The sequence below is a fragment of the Musa acuminata genome, unplaced genomic scaffold (genome assembly GCF_036884655.1).
Source record: "Musa acuminata AAA Group cultivar baxijiao unplaced genomic scaffold, Cavendish_Baxijiao_AAA HiC_scaffold_42, whole genome shotgun sequence".
Taxonomy (NCBI): domain Eukaryota; kingdom Viridiplantae; phylum Streptophyta; class Magnoliopsida; order Zingiberales; family Musaceae; genus Musa; species Musa acuminata.
The window spans coordinates 263,572-282,698 of record NW_027020324.1 but is presented as its reverse complement, the minus strand read 5'-3'; the positions used below and the strand labels follow the sequence as shown (position 1 = coordinate 282,698).

The 19,127-nt window shown below is 33.9% G+C and overlaps 2 protein-coding genes across 3 annotated transcripts; one reads left to right on the top strand and one right to left on the bottom strand.

Annotated features, from left to right (window-relative positions):
* Positions 1-665: 665 nt before the first annotated feature.
* On the top strand, positions 666-2,920 carry LOC135653873 (uncharacterized). Of its 2 annotated transcripts, none has more exons than XM_065175494.1 (5): positions 666-1,134; positions 1,470-1,533; positions 1,878-2,042; positions 2,215-2,280; positions 2,364-2,920. In XM_065175494.1, the coding sequence occupies exons 1-5, from the start codon at positions 836-838 to the stop codon at positions 2,616-2,618; spliced, it is 849 nt and encodes a 282-aa protein (XP_065031566.1). In that variant the 5' UTR covers positions 666-835; the 3' UTR covers positions 2,619-2,920. The 2 variants fall into 2 exon arrangements, with proteins under 2 accessions (XP_065031566.1, XP_065031567.1); XM_065175495.1 differs by having other exon boundaries at positions 670-1,134; positions 2,215-2,277.
* A 14,313-nt stretch (positions 2,921-17,233) lies between these two features.
* Positions 17,234-18,736, bottom strand: LOC103970912 (transcription factor MYB102-like). The gene is made up of 3 exons (XM_009384831.3): positions 18,521-18,736; positions 18,256-18,385; positions 17,234-18,163 (listed from the first exon to the last, which is right to left on the bottom strand). The coding sequence occupies exons 1-3, from the start codon at positions 18,651-18,653 to the stop codon at positions 17,449-17,451; spliced, it is 978 nt and encodes a 325-aa protein (XP_009383106.2). The 5' UTR covers positions 18,654-18,736; the 3' UTR covers positions 17,234-17,448.
* Between the last annotated feature and the right edge of the window lie 391 nt (positions 18,737-19,127).

Here is a 19,127-nt window from a genome sequence, read left to right as displayed (position 1 = left end):
TCTCTCTCTCTCTCTGCATCATACAGAAACAAGAGATACAACTCAGCTAATGGATTGCCAACTCAAACCCTATCACGTTTGATAACTCTGGCAAACCTAGCATCATGTCATCACTTAGCATCAATTTGAATGTCCGATCAACCAGAGAACCTTAGATAGTTGACATGACACCATTAACCATAGCACTTGACGATTCAATTGACTCTCGAATAATACTTGATTAGTTTTTATTTATTTCTATTTAATCCCTTAAGCTTTATTCAATATAACTATCAATTTTAACTTTTTGATACTAACTAAAGCATAGAAAAGACCTTCTTATTGAGTATTATAATATTTTCTGTCGTATCTGATCATTTTTCAACATCAAACTTGTGGCTCTTATAAGAACCGATATTGACACTAAATCTTTAATATTTTGGATATTAGAAATATATATATCCATTTCACAAAAATAAAAAAGAAGGTATAACCATGAAATCTAATACCATAAATACCACTACTAAATATGGCATGAGTTTATTAAAAATGGAATGTATTTTCCAAAAAGTTTCCTACTTATCCATTTGTCAATATCCAATTTTTCTACTGACAGATATGTGAATAGAAGATCAGAATCTGCCAATTGGATTCGTTTCAAATGAAACCGTTCAATCAACCGACGAAATATAATAATAGTGTCTCCGTTTGGTGCCTCCAATGGTGGTTGCTTTTGCTCGGTGGACGAAGGGGGAGAGGCAGTAGAGTTGCGTGGCGGAGGAGGAGAAGGGAAGGATATAAGATCGCGAGGAAGCCGCTTCCTTTATCATTGGATCCATAGGGAGAAGAGAAAGATATGGGTTCCTTGGGGGCGATGCCGGTGGCGGAGGTGAAGAAGGTACCGGCGGCGGGGACGCAGGAGGAGGAGGAGGCCGTCGGTGGAGAGGTGGCTGCGGTGCTGGACTTCGACATGCTGTGCGCCACCGTGGCGCTGCAGACGCAGGGGATGTCCGTGGGAAGGAGCCGCCGGATAGAGGCGGTGGCGGAGGAGGGGGACGAAGACGAGGGGATGGACTTCGGTGGCGTGCAGCGGATGTGGGAAGGCGACGTCACGGATTGCTTCGATGACCGGCGCATCGCCATTGAAGCCGCATGGTGAGCTCGTCTTCTTCAATCGTGGCTCGTGTTCCTTTCTTGAAAGACATGTTCGTTCGTTCGTTGCAAAGAGAGGTCTTTTGATATGCATTTTAAATTGTAGTTTAAGATAAGGAAAAATTAGTAATTTATGCTTCCTTTGGTTTCTTATGATTCGTCGTAAACTGTTGAATTCGTTGTTTCATATCATGTATGATATTTGGTTCTTATTTCTATTGGAAATTTGCAGTATGCTACTCTGTCCCCCCTTTTTCTCTGTTTATGATTATATCACTATGCATTAGTCCCATTATGGTGGTTCATTACGATGTGCTGAACCCCAATTTGTTCTGCAGTTGCCCATGCTATAGATTTGGGATGAACGTGCGAAGGGCCAACCTAGGGTCTTGCTTTCTTCAGGTGAGGCTTCCTTCTTGCTTTGCTTCATGTTCTGTATCATCTGCACCAAAAAAATCATTTTGTTTCATGTGTATCACTGGAGATGAAATAGTGTTGTTTTTGTGTTTTTAAGCTGTAGTATATTGTTTGATTAAATTTTGGCAATAAAGCTGTAGTAATTATTCTATTAGGAACATATAGAGTTTGTTTTCTTCTTACATACTCAAATCATATGGAGTAGAATTATTCATCATAGTTAGTTCAAAGTACTGCAAAAATTTTTATTGCTTACGGTGTTGTGTTGATGCTTAAATTTCTTTCACCTATTGCTGTTCTGATTTGAGAATGGCTTTCCTTTGGTACAGGCAACAGCGCATTCTATCTTTATAGTTGCTGCCTTGTTCAGTTTCATTGCCTTTGGTATTACGAACCGGCATTGCTTCTTGTACATGGCAATTGCTTCTACCATCTCATCCGGGTTGTATTTGGGTCATTTTCGTACTAGATTAAAGAAGCGATTTAATATAAGAGTAAGCATCTCTTTTCTATTTATCATTGTTGTCTATTTTCTATTGCTATATTTCATTTATCATAACCAGTTGTACTTCTCATTGCTATATTAATGGCCCATTTGTATGGCATATATAAATTTTGGATGCTCATATTCCTGGATTGTTCTAACATTGGTTTCTTTGTTGGCAGGGAAGTCACAGTCTCCTGGATTGTATTAATCATCTCATTTGCCCTTGTTGCACATTATGCCAGGTCGTCATTATAAGATCCTACTAAGAGTTCTATTAGACTCATGGAAGATTTTCTTATAAAATTCTCTGTTTCATTGTAATGATCAGGAATCGCGGACGTTGGAAATGAACAATGTCCAGAATGGCGTATGGCACGGTCGGGGTGACACAATATGCCTAGCTACTGGTGGTGAAGGAAGCAAGGCCTTCACAGCTCTCCACAAGCCTCCTTTGTTTGCAACCAGAATTCCAGATCTTTGTAGCATGGAAAGAGCATCAAATGGTAGTGAGCACTCATGGAATGCAGACACGAGCCATTCCAAGTCTCTGGTCCTATCAGATCAATTAGGACAGCATAATTGAAGTCTTGGTAATAGATCAGTGTTTGGCTTGGGAAGGAAGTCGCAGATAGATGACTGTGATATCGAAAATTTTCATGATCCAACTCTGGTGCCCTGTGCAGCTCAATCGTGTATATGGAAGAGATCGAATGAATTTGGAAGGGCACAATCACCCTGTCAATGCAATTCCATTCAATTATGTAAAGCTAGATTTACTGTAAAAAATAGAATGATATTGAATTAGGGAATTTGTGATCAAAGAAGTATTTGTAAATATGCAATAAGATTCTCGTCTAAAAGCCTTTCACAATCCTGCATTCTGTCTTGCTGCTGCTTATTTTCTGGAATTTGCTAAATGGCACAGTTTCCATCTTGTAAATTTCCTTCCATTAAAACAGTTAAGCTGAGTCACAGATAGATGTCTCCTTTTATGACACCTTCAAATTGTTGTGGTAAAGGAGATAGATATTGTCACAGGGAGAGGGCTTGGAAGAAAAAAGTTCTATTTTCAGATTAAATATGGATATTTTATTGAGAAAAGCTTCCATTATTGATTTTTTACCGGATGACATCCCCCTATTCGTTTTTTTTCTAGGGGCATTTTTTTATTAAATGATAAAAAAAAGCTTACGAACCAAACTTGATTGAAATAGAGGAATTTTTGGATAAGTTTTGTTATCAGGTCTAGTTTAATTCAATTTCAAGTATAACTAGGTCAACTTTTACTAAACCAACCCAAACCTTCATAGAACAATTAGGATATGATTCTTAGATGATTAATATTATTTTATTTTTTTAATAAATTTATAATAATTAATTATCGAAATTTAAGATTTTTTAATCGGTATTGTGGTCGAGTATATTTTAGTTCAGTTTAGATTATAATTAACTTTCATTGAACTAACCCAAACTTTTTTGAAACTACAATAACATGGTTCTAAGGCAATTAGTTTAATTTTTTCTATGTTTAAAAATTTTATGATAATTAAGTATTAATTTTTTTTTTTTTTTTTTGTAGATATCCCATAATCGAGTGTAACTTTGTTAAATTTAGAGTGTAACTTGTTTAACTTCTACTCAACTAACTTAGACGTCCACCAAACTACTTGGTCATAATTCTAAGAGGATTAATATCACTTTTTTATTTTTATAAAATTTTATGATAATTAATTATTGAAATTAAAGATTTTTTGAATAAGTTTTCTGATGGAGGATAATTTAGTTCAATTTTGAGTGTAACTTGATCAACTTCCACTAAACTAATCTAAATTTTTACAGAATTATTATGATATGATTTTAAGATAATTAATATTATTTTTTTTTATTTTTTTAAAAATATATTAATTAGTTATTAAAATTTAGGACTTTTTATATCATAATCGAGATCAAGTGTTATTAAATCTTATATTTTAATAATAAAATTAATTGATGAGTTTATGGACTAATATACTTTTGAGATAAGTAGCACAATAAATACATTGATCAAAAACTTGAACCATCATGGGTAAATTGTCGAAGCAAGAGAATTGAATATTGTGTTGAAAAAAGTATTATGTTGAAAATTGGATGTTGAGCCAAAGGATTGGTCGACACGCTAAAAAATAGACTTCATGCTATAAGTTCGAGCATCGTACTAAAAAGATCGGGTATTGCATTAAAAGATCGGGTGTCATGAGAAAGTCGATATACTAATAAATCGAGCGATATGCCGAAGGAAAAAACGATGCACCAAATGTTCGGACAAAGTACTAAAAGATCGACGATATATTGAAATAATGCATATTGTTCTGAAAGCTTCATAATTGTGCTGGATATGTAGTTGAATTGTTAAAGTCTTGATCGGGGTTCTGGGTCAAATTGTGTTGGTATCGGGTCGAAACTATGCCAACTTGTCTAGAAAGCCAATGGTCTTAGACCCAAGCTAAATTGGGCTCGTCAGAAGGCCAAAATAGTGGCCTTAAGTAGGCTTGGGCAGTAGCATCGTTAGGTCCAAGCGGTGGTATCACCTGAGTTAGTCGATAAGAATAAATAGTGTTTGTTAGCATTGCTGGTGGTGGTACGGCCAAAGGTGGCGATGGTACTATTCAAAATTCATAATTTACGATGTATTAAAATTATGCATGATGAGTTGAAGTAATGATAGTTTAAAAAAATTTACTCAAATGCATGAATCGACAATCTTTTTATCACATGAATCATAATTTATTCACTTGATGACTCTATATTTCTCATGTATGGACCAAGTTCTCCTTTCTTCTTGTCGTTTACTAAAAAGGAGATTTTTTTTATGAATCATGATTTTTCTTGTGAATTATAACTTTAAAATTTTTAATAATGAATCATGATCATGACAACTTAAAATTTATTCTCCTATGTTCCTTTTTTGCTATTTAGCAAAGAAAATATCTTTTTCAGAATTCATAACTTAAGATTTCTCTTATTATTCGGTCTCCTAAGATTTTTTTTATTTTTTAAATAAAAAAAAGATCAAAATGAATCATGTATTTTGGTATTCACATGATCTTTGATATTATATCTTTCTTAACATGATTTTTATTATATAGAATTCTTTTGTATTTATGGTTGTATACCTTATGTGATGCTTAGAGAATTGATGTAAAGAAAATGAATTGCACCTTCATGTTATTTACCTCGTTTTGTCAATGACAAAGAGGGAGAAATTTGTTAGCTTGCACAATTCAAAAAGCAAATCACGTTAGCTTACATATTGCAAAAAAAAGTAAACTAACTAGCTTGTATGTTCTAAAATAATGTAAAATTTGCTAGCTTTAACATCAAAAAGATAAAAAAATGTGCTATCCTGTACATCTTAAAAGATGAAGTTTTGCTAACTTTCATATATGAAAAACTTACTAGTTTACATGATGATATATGCAATGATGTTTTAAAAACTTGAAACTATATTTATAATACAATGATTTAAAATTATATCTCAAAAATTTGCTAGTTGCACTTCACCTTTTTGTTGATGACAGAGGGGAAGAAGTTATGATGATGATCATGCATTGAATGATGTACTGAAATTTTGATATGCATGATTTTATGATGATATGTTACTTGGATTCATAGTTTATTTTTGAATTTACGTTTCTATCAATATGACATATTGATAGAGGGAGTTTAGTTTAAACGGATTGGGCGATGGTACCACCCAATGTCAAGCGATAGTATTGCCAGTTTGGCTGGTGGTACTGCCTAGACACAATCTCTCAGATTATGTCAAGCAATGGTACCGACCAGTGTTAATAATGTAGGCGGTAGTATCGCTCAGCATAAGCGGTGGTACCATCAAGACTTGGGAAACCAAACATTTTTTGCCTCCATTTTTGAAGTCATTTGGGTTTTATAAATACCCTAACTATTCCTGCATGAAGATGCAAGGATTGAGTAGAAATGGAAAAGAATTCTAAGTTAAAAAGTGTTATAATCTCTCTAAGTTTAGCGAGTCTCTTCCTCCTAGAGTTGAAAGGTTTCTAAGGGAGGAATGAGGTATAAAAAAAAGAGAGATATAAAAGTTCTCTCCTGATCCTGTGAAAAGAAGAAAAAGATGTAAAAGGATAGTTGATCTTCACCCATTAAAAGAAGATCAGTCTGGAAATCGGTGGCCTTGAGTGAAGAGGAAACGAGAGTAGATGTAGGTCACAACGATCGAACCACCATAAATCTAGTTTGTATTTACTTTATTGCTTTTCATTCATATTATAAACTAATTTATTTACTTTCAGTATGCTTACAAACGTGTGTTTAAGTTAACATATTTTTTATATCGATTTTCATCGTACGAAGATTTAAACTGACATTTTTAACGTAAATACTAATTCACCCGTCCCTCTTAGTGTCGACTTGATCCTAATAAGAATTACTTTAGATATCTAATATGTTAAAATTTGAATAATATATTTAAGAAGGACATGATGCTTTTATTACTAGTCATAGGTGCTCTACAAGCTAATCACGTAAGTGATGACACGTGTGACTTGATACGCAGTCCTTTTGCTTATTATTATTATTTGATATTTTATCACTTTATATTATCTGTTGCATGAATATATTGTGATGTCCATAGATCTGTGCAATGAGAATTAGATCGTGATGGGATCACGATAATGAGACCGATTCACCTTTAAATACAGATCATAAATAATCTCGATCATAGGTTACTCGAGAGGGACATCAAGATAACCAGATAGACTAGTGTACTATATACCCATCCATATGATAGATACAACTGGTCTCATAGCTGCTCATGTGGGGATACTAAGGATACAGTACAAGTGCTCATTGGAGAATGAGTTCACTAATTGATCCGCTCACGGAATGCTGGATGATTGATGATACCTTATTGTCAAACAGTGATTCTGTCATCCCAATGACATATCTGATCCTTAGACTTGAGACACCAAGGATGTTCTATATGAGTACTCCACTCTTTGATACCAAAATTATAGGTCTAGAGGTTCCAAATCTAGCACATTTGGTCATTGGAAGTGATAGCTAACCTTATGAGAGTTATTAAGTGTCGATAGAGGATCATCCGCTCTCGATGTCATGAGAGAAATATCTCATGTGTTTTTGCTCAAACAAATCCCTAGCTGGGGTCATTCAGATTGAGAGAGAAAGAGTTTTTTGGGAGAATCCGATTAGAGTAAGACTCGAGTAGAAATTGTATGAGCTTGATAGTACCATGCCCGGTTTATGGCCTCTAGGATATTAGATGGATGAGAGACTATAGATATATAGCAATTGAGGAGAGATAGGTCCAAAGGATTGGATTCTCTTGTATCGTTTGGGGACTACAACGTAGTGTCTTAGTGCGTCCGTAGTCGATGAGTCGAGTGAATTATTATGAAGATAATAATTCACTCAGCCAGAAGGAGTTCTGACACGTATGACTCATGACCAACTCGATATTAGGCCTAGAGAGTCACACACATATGGTAGGCATTGTGACGAGTAGAGGTTCGGATATGATATATCCGTCAAAACCCCTATCTTATTGGATATCCAATAAACCCATAAATTATTGGATCCTATAGATGAGATCCAATAAGAGCCAATGAGTGATTATTTGATATAGATCCACTAATCTAAGAGGCTTGGGTAGTTGGATGGAGATCCAATACCCAATAAGGTAAGATCCATTAGGGTTAAGTTGACAAAGGGCCTCTATAAATATGAGGGAACCATACACCTATAGGCCAAAGGTTTTTTTGGTTGCCACATCCTATTCTCCTCTCCCTTCTCCTCCTCAAATAGTAGGTTTAGAGATTTGAGAATCATCGTCGCAGCCTTACTGCGTGGATCACCATTAGAGAGGAGGACGCTTGACCTCCTTCATCCTCTCCTACAGATCTATAGGGATTCAAGGATATACGATCTTCCTAGGTAACATAACTATCTCATGCATGTTTTTCAATTTTACAGATTTTGCGCATCAATCTTCACACGACGACGAACACATCTTTGGAAAATTTGGGGATTTTATTTTTTGTTCTTCTACTGCACATATGATGTCGCCCCTAGATTTTCCTACATCTATATAGTGGCTTGATTACTAAACTACTATATGCACATGACTTAAGTATCCCACTAGACGAAGAAATCATAAAACTAGATAAATTTAATATCATTAATAGCATCCTATTAAGAAGATTGAGGTGCACTATACTGAATAGAATTTGAATTAGATTACCTAAAAGAATTGATCCTCCTCTACCGTACCTGAACTAGAAACACCTATACATAAGGGGTAGTCCTCCTCCTACTAGTCCATTTGAGGTGAGACCTCTAATGGATCCAATACCATCTTTATCTTCTGGTTCCGTAATAGTCCGATTGGATCGTATTGAGCTTCATCAAGATCAAATTTTGATTGAGATGCAGTAGATTCATCAATGTCTTGACACCTTTGATGCATATTTTTATATTTTATTTAGACATTCTGGATTACTACTACCCGAGTAGCTTGTATATTTCTCCTTTTTATTAATGACAAAAGGCGAGAAGTAGTTTTTACTTTTTGATAACATGGTAACTATATATGATGTTTTAACTTATGATGATGATGATGTTATTTGATTATGCATATGATTTGTGTAATGATTATTTTGATATATGATTTATGCAAATTATTATTATTTTGATGTTTTAATTAAAATTATGCATATAACTTTTGCAATGATTATTATTGAAAGTCACTAAGATTGTTTGGACTTAAAATTATGCATATGACTTTTGAAAGTTACTAAGATTTATTATTAAAATTGTTTCAACTTAAATTCGAGTACTAAAAAGTTATTATTTTTTGAATTCAAAGTTTATTATATTTCAAAATGACATATAAATAGGGGGAGCCTGGTTAAAATCCATCATCAATTGATTGTCATAATTAAAAAGAGAGAAATTATTAAATCTTATATTTGATGATAAAATCAATTAATGAGTTTATAGACTAATATGCTTTTGAGATAAATGATATAGGAAACACATTGATCAAGGACTCGAACTATTAAGGGAAAAGTATTATATTGAAAATTGGACGTCGAGCCGAAAGATTGGTTGACACGTTGAAAAATGGACTTGGTGTTATAAGTTTGTGCATCATGCCAAAAGGATTGGGTATTATACCAAAAGATCGGGTATCGTGAGAAAATCGACATGTCGATAGATAGAGTGATATATCGAAGGAAAGGACGATGCGCTAGATATTCAGACGAAGTGTCGAAAGATCATATAATATGTCAAAATGATATACAATATGTTGAAAGCTTTGTAATTATGCCAAATATGTAGTTGGATTGTTAAAGTTTTGATCAAAATTTTTATGAGTCAAATTGTGTTGGTATTAAGTCGAAACCATACCAACTTGTTGAGAAAGCCAAATTGGACCCGTTAGAAGGTTAAAATAATTGTCTTGAGCAGGTTTAGGTGGTGGTACTACATGAAGCGATAGTATTACTTAAGTCAATTGACAAATATAAATAATACTTGTCAACACTATCAATAGTGGTATCATTCACAATTCAAAATTTATGATACTACTCAAAAGTCTGAAATTACGACATGAATGATAATATTTCAGATACTTTCCCAAAACACCCATTACATTGCCACTCCCATCGTACCGAGTCAACGGAAACCAAACATATCAGACATCTAACCTGGTACGGTCTATTACAAGGTTTTGGATTCCTCTATTTAAGCCCTTTACTGTGTCGTGACAACGTACTACACATGTGTTGTACAGCCCCATCAATTAATTCGATACACCAATATTTTTCCGATCCACAATTTCCTTCTCCTGTGACTTGAGAACGATGGCCCCGCTGGTGGGTCCCGTTGCTATAGGTGATCGGGTATGTGATGGGGTTGCCGCCGAGGGTACTGTTGCTCTCGAAGTACTACCCGGTAGTACTGCGTGGATGAGTTGGGAGAGGGCGTTAGTACGCAGTACACACTCCTACTGCCTCTCACATGGTTTGCGGGTCATGGTGATGACTTCCGCTACAGGCTGCTACGATGCCGAGCACAAATCAATTGCAAGACGCAAGTGCTCCGTGATTTCCCGTCAAGCAGTACATATAAGCAGCGCAGGGACGGGAGGTTGATACCGAGGACCTGGATCGAAGGCATCATTGAGTGCAGCGTTGATGAGAATCCAGTTTCCCCGATGATTAGGAACATGGGGGCTTTCACCAACGCTGCACCCAATAATGACTTCGACGTCTTGGAAGAAGATCGAAGCAGACATGGATGATGCTGCTCATGAAACGAGGAGGAGGAAGTGACAGGCTCCTTCTTCCTACCTCTCTGGTTACTACGACTAGATCTTTGCTTCCCGTTCCTCTTGCTGCTCTAGTTAGTCATTTGCTCCTCAAGCAAATGCTTTTGTTCTTGTTGCTTCGAGGCCTCCTGTCTCCTTATTATTCCATCATCTACTGATATGGGTTATACTCGAATACATTTGGCCGAGTTGTCCTATGCAAGTAGAGGGACATGAGCTACCTGCAGATCTGGTCTTTGAATTGGTTTGCTTACACGAGCAGTCTTCAGGAGCAGATAAATAAATTTCGTAATCTTCGGCAGAGTTTGAGGTACGGATTCCCAATCACCTCCCACTGTGATCTCAGCTCTTCTTGTTCAGCTTCTGTTCGAACGGGAACAAGGTTCAACAGATTCATCTTCCAAACTCTCACCCAGAAAACATGTCGATGCTATCGTAATTCTCTCGATCTAGAGATGTAGAGATTTATGGTTGGATGGTGCTCGAGGAGGAGATTATGATGTAATTTGAATCTGATACTAAATACTGAACGGATAGAGAGTGATAAAATTATAACACAAAAGAATAAGCATAAAGAAAGTCTCTGATGGCACATGAGGTTTATGCATTGTCCATAGATAGATATATTCAAATTTAATATTTTTAATATGAATCTCTTTTCTCCAAGAACTAATGCATTTAATATAAAATTTTCTCTAAAAATTAATAGTTAATTTGATTCATTCTCTCCAAGTACTTACATTTAATGTACTTAACCTGTTAGATACAATGATGCCAGTCAGGAGGTGCTAAAAGTTTGGTGATTTGTTGATGGTGTTTTAGGTTTCGGCATTGAGATCGTGCTTGCAATTCAGATCTTTACTAGTTAACCTAATTGATACCTTAATTTATTGTCAACTTTAGATTTTAATACTTTCATCAATAATTAATATATTAATTGAGGACCCAAGCCATGGCTTCATATATCTTTAGTTATTATTTTACGAAAATATGTGAGAATTCGAAAATTCTAATAATTTATCAGCCACCTATATTTTTCACTGTCGCAATATGTATAAAGCTCTCATCACTATGGATCGCTACCAATAGGAGGGAATCGTGAAGGATAACACTTTGGTTGAATTTATAATCTAAGCGTAACTATTTGACAATGAGCATGCATTACTTACAAACAATTATATTTCTTTCTCAAATAAGCTAAAAATTTGAACTACTAAGAAAAAGAAACCGAGATAGAAATAAAAAAAAAAAATCTGTCTGATTTTTCAAAAATACCTACATGACCTTCAACTTTGAATCCAGACTTAAGCCCTCTAGGCTTAAATTACTTAGATTTGGATGCCCTCTAGGCTTGAATAATTTAGATTTGGATGATACTGTGTGTATTTATAGGTATAGACAGGAGATATTATTTCATCTCATCTAATATATTTTTATTTAAATTAATTAAAATCCTATCTAACGAAAACTTACTTACAATTTTATCTTATATATAAGATAAAACTTTTATCTTTTTTTAAAAGGTAATACCTTAGAATTTCACGAATCAGTTGCATGATCAAGAACTCCCAAATTACCATCATTGCTGCTGACTGCTCCATGGAAATGATAGGGCCCTAAGCAAGTTGAGTGCATGACTCTCACGGAGGCTCTCAAATAAGCACACTTTTTTTCCTAAAAATATACCATATTCACATGTAGAAAGCAAAGGACTAAAAAGAAGAGTGCGAATCCTTTTGCCAAAGGATGTGAGCGAGCGTGTGTATTTGTTATCTTCCGACATGAAGTATTTTAATATTAATTGTAGGTCATCAGTTGATAGTCATCATAGAACTAATGTGGAGGATAATAGAGGGTTGGGCCAACGATCCACACCACCTTAGTCATTATCCATTAGCCTTGCTTCACACAGGATGGTACAGATCGATGTCAGGCCACAAGAGCCCGGACATGTCGACCTGTGCCGTTGGGAGTTGTACAGGTCGATCGCCGCCTGTGTGAATGCGTCGTAAGAGGCATGGGCGACCCTTGTTGCCACGATTCTCTCCCACCAGCTTTGTAGTTATCAAAATCAATCTTCAACACGCGAAGGAGAATCTCACCCGATATTAACCTATCGCATAGGCTCGATGGAGATCGAACCTACCCTAGCCTCACCTTGAGATAATCTCGGAATTACCGTCGCTAACCTTAGTCCAATCTCAACCACTCTGTCCCTTCCCCGTAAAAACTTACTTGGATATTCTTATGCCATCGGGATAAGATCGAGTCATATTGCATGATATCAAATTGTTAACACCTTCATTATGCATGTGCAATCTTAAAAGAAAAAAAATCAAAATTGATGACTCAAATTGCAAATCATATACAATTAACCATTTATGATGGAGGATAGTTTGTATTATGATGACGATTTTGATAGAGTTAGATTCTTTAGTTCTCATACCACATATTAATCATCACTAGAAGCCTCCATGACATTTTAAAAATGTTATTCAAAATACTTTGAATGTCTTGATTTTATTTGAGAAATTTAAAGTGATACATATATTTAGGAAGGAGAACATACATTTAGGTTAGGAAGGAAAATCATCTGATAAATTTATTAGTAAATTATGCTAAGATTCATAAGATGGATGACTTTGAGGGAGGATCTCCTGATTTTGCTATTTTGCTGCCTCGGGCAATGATTATAATCACTTTCTAAAATAATGTATCTTCTATTTGAAAAAAAAATCAAAACAGTGAAAAATATCCATGATCTAAATTGATCAAGGAGGTTGAACTATATATATCTTGTCTAAGGGCTTCAACCAAAAGCTGGACATTAGGTTCCTTATGAATCTTGTCAATTCCTTGTTGAACAGTCAATCCACGATAGTCTTGGCTTTGCAATACCGCACAGTGCAGTTTCCATTAAAGAAGTAAAACAAGCATCTCATGATAGAAGTACCAAAACTTATGAGTACATGATAAAATTAATTTAAATAAATTAAGATTAGATGAAATAAAATATAAAAATTAAAATTAAAATAAATAGATGAGGATGAAAAAATTCATTGGTATATGATATATTTTTTTATTACATAAATTTTTTTATACTTTATCTTTTGACTAATATAAATAAATGCTTTTGAATGACACAACATATGAGAAGTATTCTTAGTTTTTTCTACTATTTTCTTATCTTTCTTCTTAGAGTCTTATAGAAAATCAATAAATATGGTGTCAGAGTTTATTTTGAAAAAGATCAATAGAAATACATCGATTAAGAAAGAAGGGAAGACCAGTAAATCTAGAAAAAAAAAGAAGAAGATGGTAAACATTATAAAGGTTTACAATCAACTTATTCCTATCTTAAAAGGTGAAAATTATTAATTTTGGACCATTAAAATAAAAATTCTATTTATCTCATAAGGATTATAGAATTTGATAAAGAATAATTTTGTTGAGTATGATCTACAGGATCATAATATTACTAAAAATTAAAAAAAAATAATAAATAGGAATATATAGAAAGATGCAAAAGCCCTCTACATGCTACAATAAACAACAGACAAGTCCCTATTTTTTTTTTAATAATGATAGTATCAACATCAACATAAGCTTAAAAAATATTTAAAAATATGTTTAAAAGAAAACAAGGTAAAACTTTTAAAAATTCAAATTCTTCGACATGAATTAAAAACTCTTATGATGAAAGATTCTAAATTTATCGTTGGTTTTTTCTCAAAATCTTTTCTATTGTAAATTGAGATCTTATGGTGAAAATCTAAAAGATCAAAATATAGTAGAAAATATTTTACAAAGTTTATCTTTGAAATTTGATATGATTCCTATTGCTATAAAAGAAGCTAAAGATACAATTATATTATTCATTAATGAGTTAATAGGCTCTCTTTTAATTCATAAACAAAAAGTGAATATATCTTTAGATGAAACTTCAAAATATGCTCTTTAAATAAAGATAAATCAAAATAAGAATAATTTTTTTTAAAAAAACTAAATCTCAAGAAAGAGATCAAAATGATAAAGACGGTAAACAATCTAGTGCTCAAGGTAAGGGACGAGACGGATCAAATGAGAGATAGGGGAACTCTAATGAAAGTAAAAATAAACTCATAAATATTTTTATTAAAAAAATTAGACATATTAAAAATGATTATTGGTTAAAAAATAAAAAATTAAATGTTTCTCTTTGCTTGCATTGTAAAAAAAAAGACCATCTTGAAAAATATTATTAGAATAAAAATCAAGTAAATTACCATAAAGAAAATAATAGTGAAAAAAAGGATGAAAAATATATTTTTTATAGTATCTAATGAAGAAAGTTTTTGGATAATAGATATAATAATCATATGATAAAGGATAAAAATTTATTTTAAAAACTTAATAATTCAATCAAATCTACATATGGAAAATGATAGTAAGGTTCAAGTGAAAAGAAAAGGAGTTAACGTGAACACTAAATCTAATAAAAAAATTTATTAATGATGTAATGTTTATTCCTAGTTTAAAACAAAATCTTATTAATATAAGTCAACTTACGAGAAAATAATATTATACTATTTTTTATGATGAAAATTATTTAATTTATAATAAGAAAATTGATAAATTGATAGCAACTATGAGGATGATAAAAAAATAAAGTATTTTTTTATTATTTTTAAATTTCTCCTTATATGTACTCACTACTGATGAAGTGATATTATGACTTGAATCAAGCATCTGAGAGCATGGTATAGCCGAAATCACAAATACTTTCTTCAATATAATTTTCAAAAAAATTGAAGTGAACCAACTTTATATATAAGAGCCCAACGTATAAAAAAAGTTTTATTTGCTTATATGTGGTTAATATAATTTATATTGAAAATTCATCGGATATGCTTGTTAAATTAAAAAAAAATATAATGTTAGAATTTGAAATTACTGATCTAGGGCTTTTACATTATTTCTTAGGAATGAAAATGATTCAAGATGCAAATGAAATTTTTTTGTGCCAAGAAAATTATGCTAAATATTTGTTAAAAAATTTTAATATGACAATTTGTAAGCCAATGAATACAAATAATAAACTTATGTTAGATGATGGAGTTAAAAAAAAGAGATGAGTAATAATATAGAAGTTTAATTAGAGGGTTAATTAAACTCACATGTTCAAAGGTCGGATATTATGTTTATAGTTGGTTTATTATCCAAATTCATGCATAGTCCTAGCAAGCATCATTTTGGAACAAATAAAAGAGTTCTTAGATATATCAAGGGAACTCTTAATTATGACAACATCTATTATGAGCAAGTAAAAGATTTTAAGTTGTGTTATTATATTGATAGTGATTAGGCTAGTTGGGTAGATGACAGAAAAATTACTTTAGGATTTGGCTAAGGGCTTAGGTGTGATTTTTTAGACAATAGAAAAAAAAAAAAAGAATGTGTTACTCTCACAAGCTCTCTATGTTGCGATTATAAATATAGCATATCAAATAGTTTAACTTCGAAGAATTTTAACATATCTCTAAGAAAAACAAGGTGGACTAACTAAAATCTATTATAACAATGAGTCTACTATTGCTGCAATAACGAAGAATCTTATCTTCCACAAGCATACTAAACACATCGAAATTAAACTACTGTAGCACCGAACATCAACTTGTTGATATCTTTACGAAAACTTGAATGAAAGTAAAATTTTATTTTATTTTCTGATACAACTTCAAGTTATAATTATTTTGAATTAAGAGGTGTAATAAGATTAATTTAAATCAGTTAGGATTAGATGAAATAAAATATAAATAATTAGATTAAAATAAATAGATGAGGGTGAAAAGATTTATTGGGATATAATAAATTTTTTCATTGCTTAAAAAAATTTATACTTTATCTTTTGATTAATATAAATAGATGCTTTTAAATGAATCCTAGTTCTTTCTATTATTTTCTTTCTCTTCTCCTCGTGAAGTGAACCAACTTTGAAAAGACTCATAGTTTCTTCTATTATTTTCTTTCTTCTTCCTGAAGTTACGTAGAAAATCGATCTCGTCTCATTTTGAAGTTATAAACTATATACGGAGGGGCTTCACGATCTCTCCCTCTGTACATTTTACATTTTGTTTGCAGGACTCAGGTGCTACAGTGTGTATTGGTGCAGCCAATTTGAAAGTATCATCAGTCCGCAGGACTCTTTAAGCCGTAGTTCTGACTTTGTTCCTCTTATTGTAAAAGGTCCTGTAATTAACAAACAATTATACAAGTCTCTTCTTATTAAAAAATAAACAACTCATCATCCTCAAATTGCTTGACATTACTTCCAATAAATATCTTGTTTATGTTAAAAATATAAGGAGGTTTTTTTTGTTTGCGTGAATAAAATATTCATTTCACTACATCTTATATTTTCTTCTTTCATATCTCTCTGTGTATAAAGTATTTGAGCCTTCCAATACAGCATCAGAATTATTTTCCAATAGCATCACCGTTATCACATTTTGATATGTTGTCAGAGCTATTGTTTTCAGGTTCAAATTTATTTTTTATTAAAAAATATTTATGTGTAAAAAAATTAAAAATTAATCTTACATTGATAAACATGATAATATATATATATATATATATATATATATATATATATATATTTGAGTCTTACCCATAATTTAATAGCTTAAATTTTTAGATTAAATTAATATTTAACTCAATATATATATTAATCTTATTTTTATCACGATGTGAAAATAAAATAAAGTTTGACTCGCTGTTGTTAGTTTGGTCACTGAGGTGAAAATAAAATGGAGGAAGGAGATCTTTTCAATAGGAACTGATTCCAAACACATTCAACAATGACCCACTGAATGGCTCTACAAAGGATAATAAATAAAAAGAAAAAAAGAAAGAAAGAAAGAAGTGAAAACATGACTTTCATTCACATTTTGTACACATTCTTCTTCTTCTTCTACTTCTTTTCCTTCCGCACGATCTGTATGATCTTCGTCTCTCTCTTCGTAATTGGCTCTTGTTCTTCTCTTGCACCACTTTCACACATCTGCCTTTTCTACATGTAGTCACTTACATCCAACAGATCCGGAATTTGAAAATCGTAGATATCGCTGCAGGAGCTGTCCCTTTCGTCCTCAGTGTTGCTGTTCATGTATGTCGATGGGGGGGAGCTGATCATATTGTCTGAACTTGAAGCAGGTGTTGATAAGATAGATGCCAGATTGTAGTTCTGGCTGTTGTTCCCACTAATGCAGAAGCTATCTGAGACCAAACCCGGAATAGAAGCCTCCAAGTTGTTATTGTCAACCCCCGTCACGGTCATGAGATGAGTGTCTGAGATGACAATGTCATGCCACAAGTTGGTGTCAGCAGCTTCCTGGAATTGGCCTCCGTCCGGGAATGGAGCGTTTGGAAATGTTTGATTCTGAAGCTGTTGGTTTTGGAAGAGCTCCAAATGCTGTTGAGCTTGTGCATCATGCGGCAAGTACTGTTGGCCTTGGATGCTTTGGTTAACAAGGCTTGAGCTTTGACACTGAGATGCCAAGAGGTTTGTGGCTATCCTCATGAGTTCGGTCTTGATCAGAGGATGAAGACCAAGTAATCCACACAGGTTCAGTAGTGTAGGATTACCCAAGGAGGCGTTCAAAAGAGAGGTGTGGGTGACGGGATCAATCCCCATTCTGATAAGCCTTTTCTTGATGTGACTGTTCCAGTAGTTCTTGATCTCGTTGTCGGTTCTTCCGGGCAGCCGAGCAGCGATCGCCGACCACCTAATGAGTTGATGAAATCACAAAGACTTAATGACTAGAGCGATGTTTTGGTTGAGGACAAGTAGAAAAAGATAGATTGCAGTAGATATTACTTGTTCCCCAATATGCTATGTAATTGAATTATCGTCTCCTCCTCTTCGAATGAGAACCTTCCCCTTTTAATGTCGGGCCTTAGATAGTTCGTCCATCTGAGCCTGCAGCTCTTCCCACACCTCGCAAGACCTATATATTCACAAAACTTCATGTGGATGAGTTAAACCATTCATATTCACGCACAAAAGTAATATTTACATGAGAGAGAGAGAGAGAGAGAGAGAGAGAGAGAGAGAGAGAGAGAGAGAGAGGAGCGTCAATTACCAGCATTCTTCGGAAGAATTCGCCAGCTCCCATGTCCATGCATCTGTATGTAGTCGATGAGCTTCTGGTCCTCTTCAGGTGTCCATGGCCCCTTCTTCAACCCACTCTTATCACAGCAAGGTGTTCGTCCCATGCCGTAGACACACAGATTACCCTCTCAATCGAACAACTCGATCGGCGTTGCGAACTGATGTTGATGAAGCAGATGGCAAGTTAAGTAGAAGACCGAACCAGTTCGAATAGGAACACTGACATCTCCTATGATTTATACAGAAACGAGGGACTAAGAGCTATTACCATCATAAACAAAGTCAAGAGGATTCGGCGCCGTCCTCTGTGTCACAGTGGCGACGTGTCTCCCTTTTTATATATATTTTAAGGCTGTTTCTAGGCTCTCAGTATGGACGGAGATCCATGCATGCATGGAAGACGGAGCTTCCCCTCATCCTTTCTCCAATCATTCTGGTGTTTTGACCCGGTGGTGATCCACGTAGCCCGGTGATGCAAAGGTTGATGGATTCGTTGCATTTGGTGTGCTATTTTTATTTGCTTGGCTCAATCTGCCTCGTTCATCACCACAACCCTCATGAATCGTGTCGACTCCACA

What these genes read in the sequence shown, in the direction of transcription:
- LOC135653873 (XM_065175494.1), top strand. Translation starts at nt 836, where the DNA reads ATGGGTTCCTTGGGGGCGATGCCGGTGGCGGAGGTGAAGAAGGTACCG. An exon ending in TAGGGTCTTGCTTTCTTCAG is followed by an intron (nt 1,534 to 1,877) that starts GTGAGGCTTCCT and finishes CCTTTGGTACAG; the next exon opens with GCAACAGCGCATTCTATCTT. An exon ending in GTTGCACATTATGCCAGGTC is followed by an intron (nt 2,281 to 2,363) that starts GTCATTATAAGA and finishes TGTAATGATCAG; the next exon opens with GAATCGCGGACGTTGGAAAT.
- LOC103970912 (XM_009384831.3), bottom strand. Translation starts at nt 18,653, where the DNA reads ATGGGACGAACACCTTGCTGTGATAAGAGTGGGTTGAAGAAGGGGCCA. An exon ending in AATTCTTCCGAAGAATGCTG is followed by an intron (nt 18,386 to 18,520) that starts GTAATTGACGCT and finishes GTGAATATATAG; the next exon opens with GTCTTGCGAGGTGTGGGAAG. An exon ending in CATAGCATATTGGGGAACAA is followed by an intron (nt 18,164 to 18,255) that starts GTAATATCTACT and finishes TCAACTCATTAG; the next exon opens with GTGGTCGGCGATCGCTGCTC.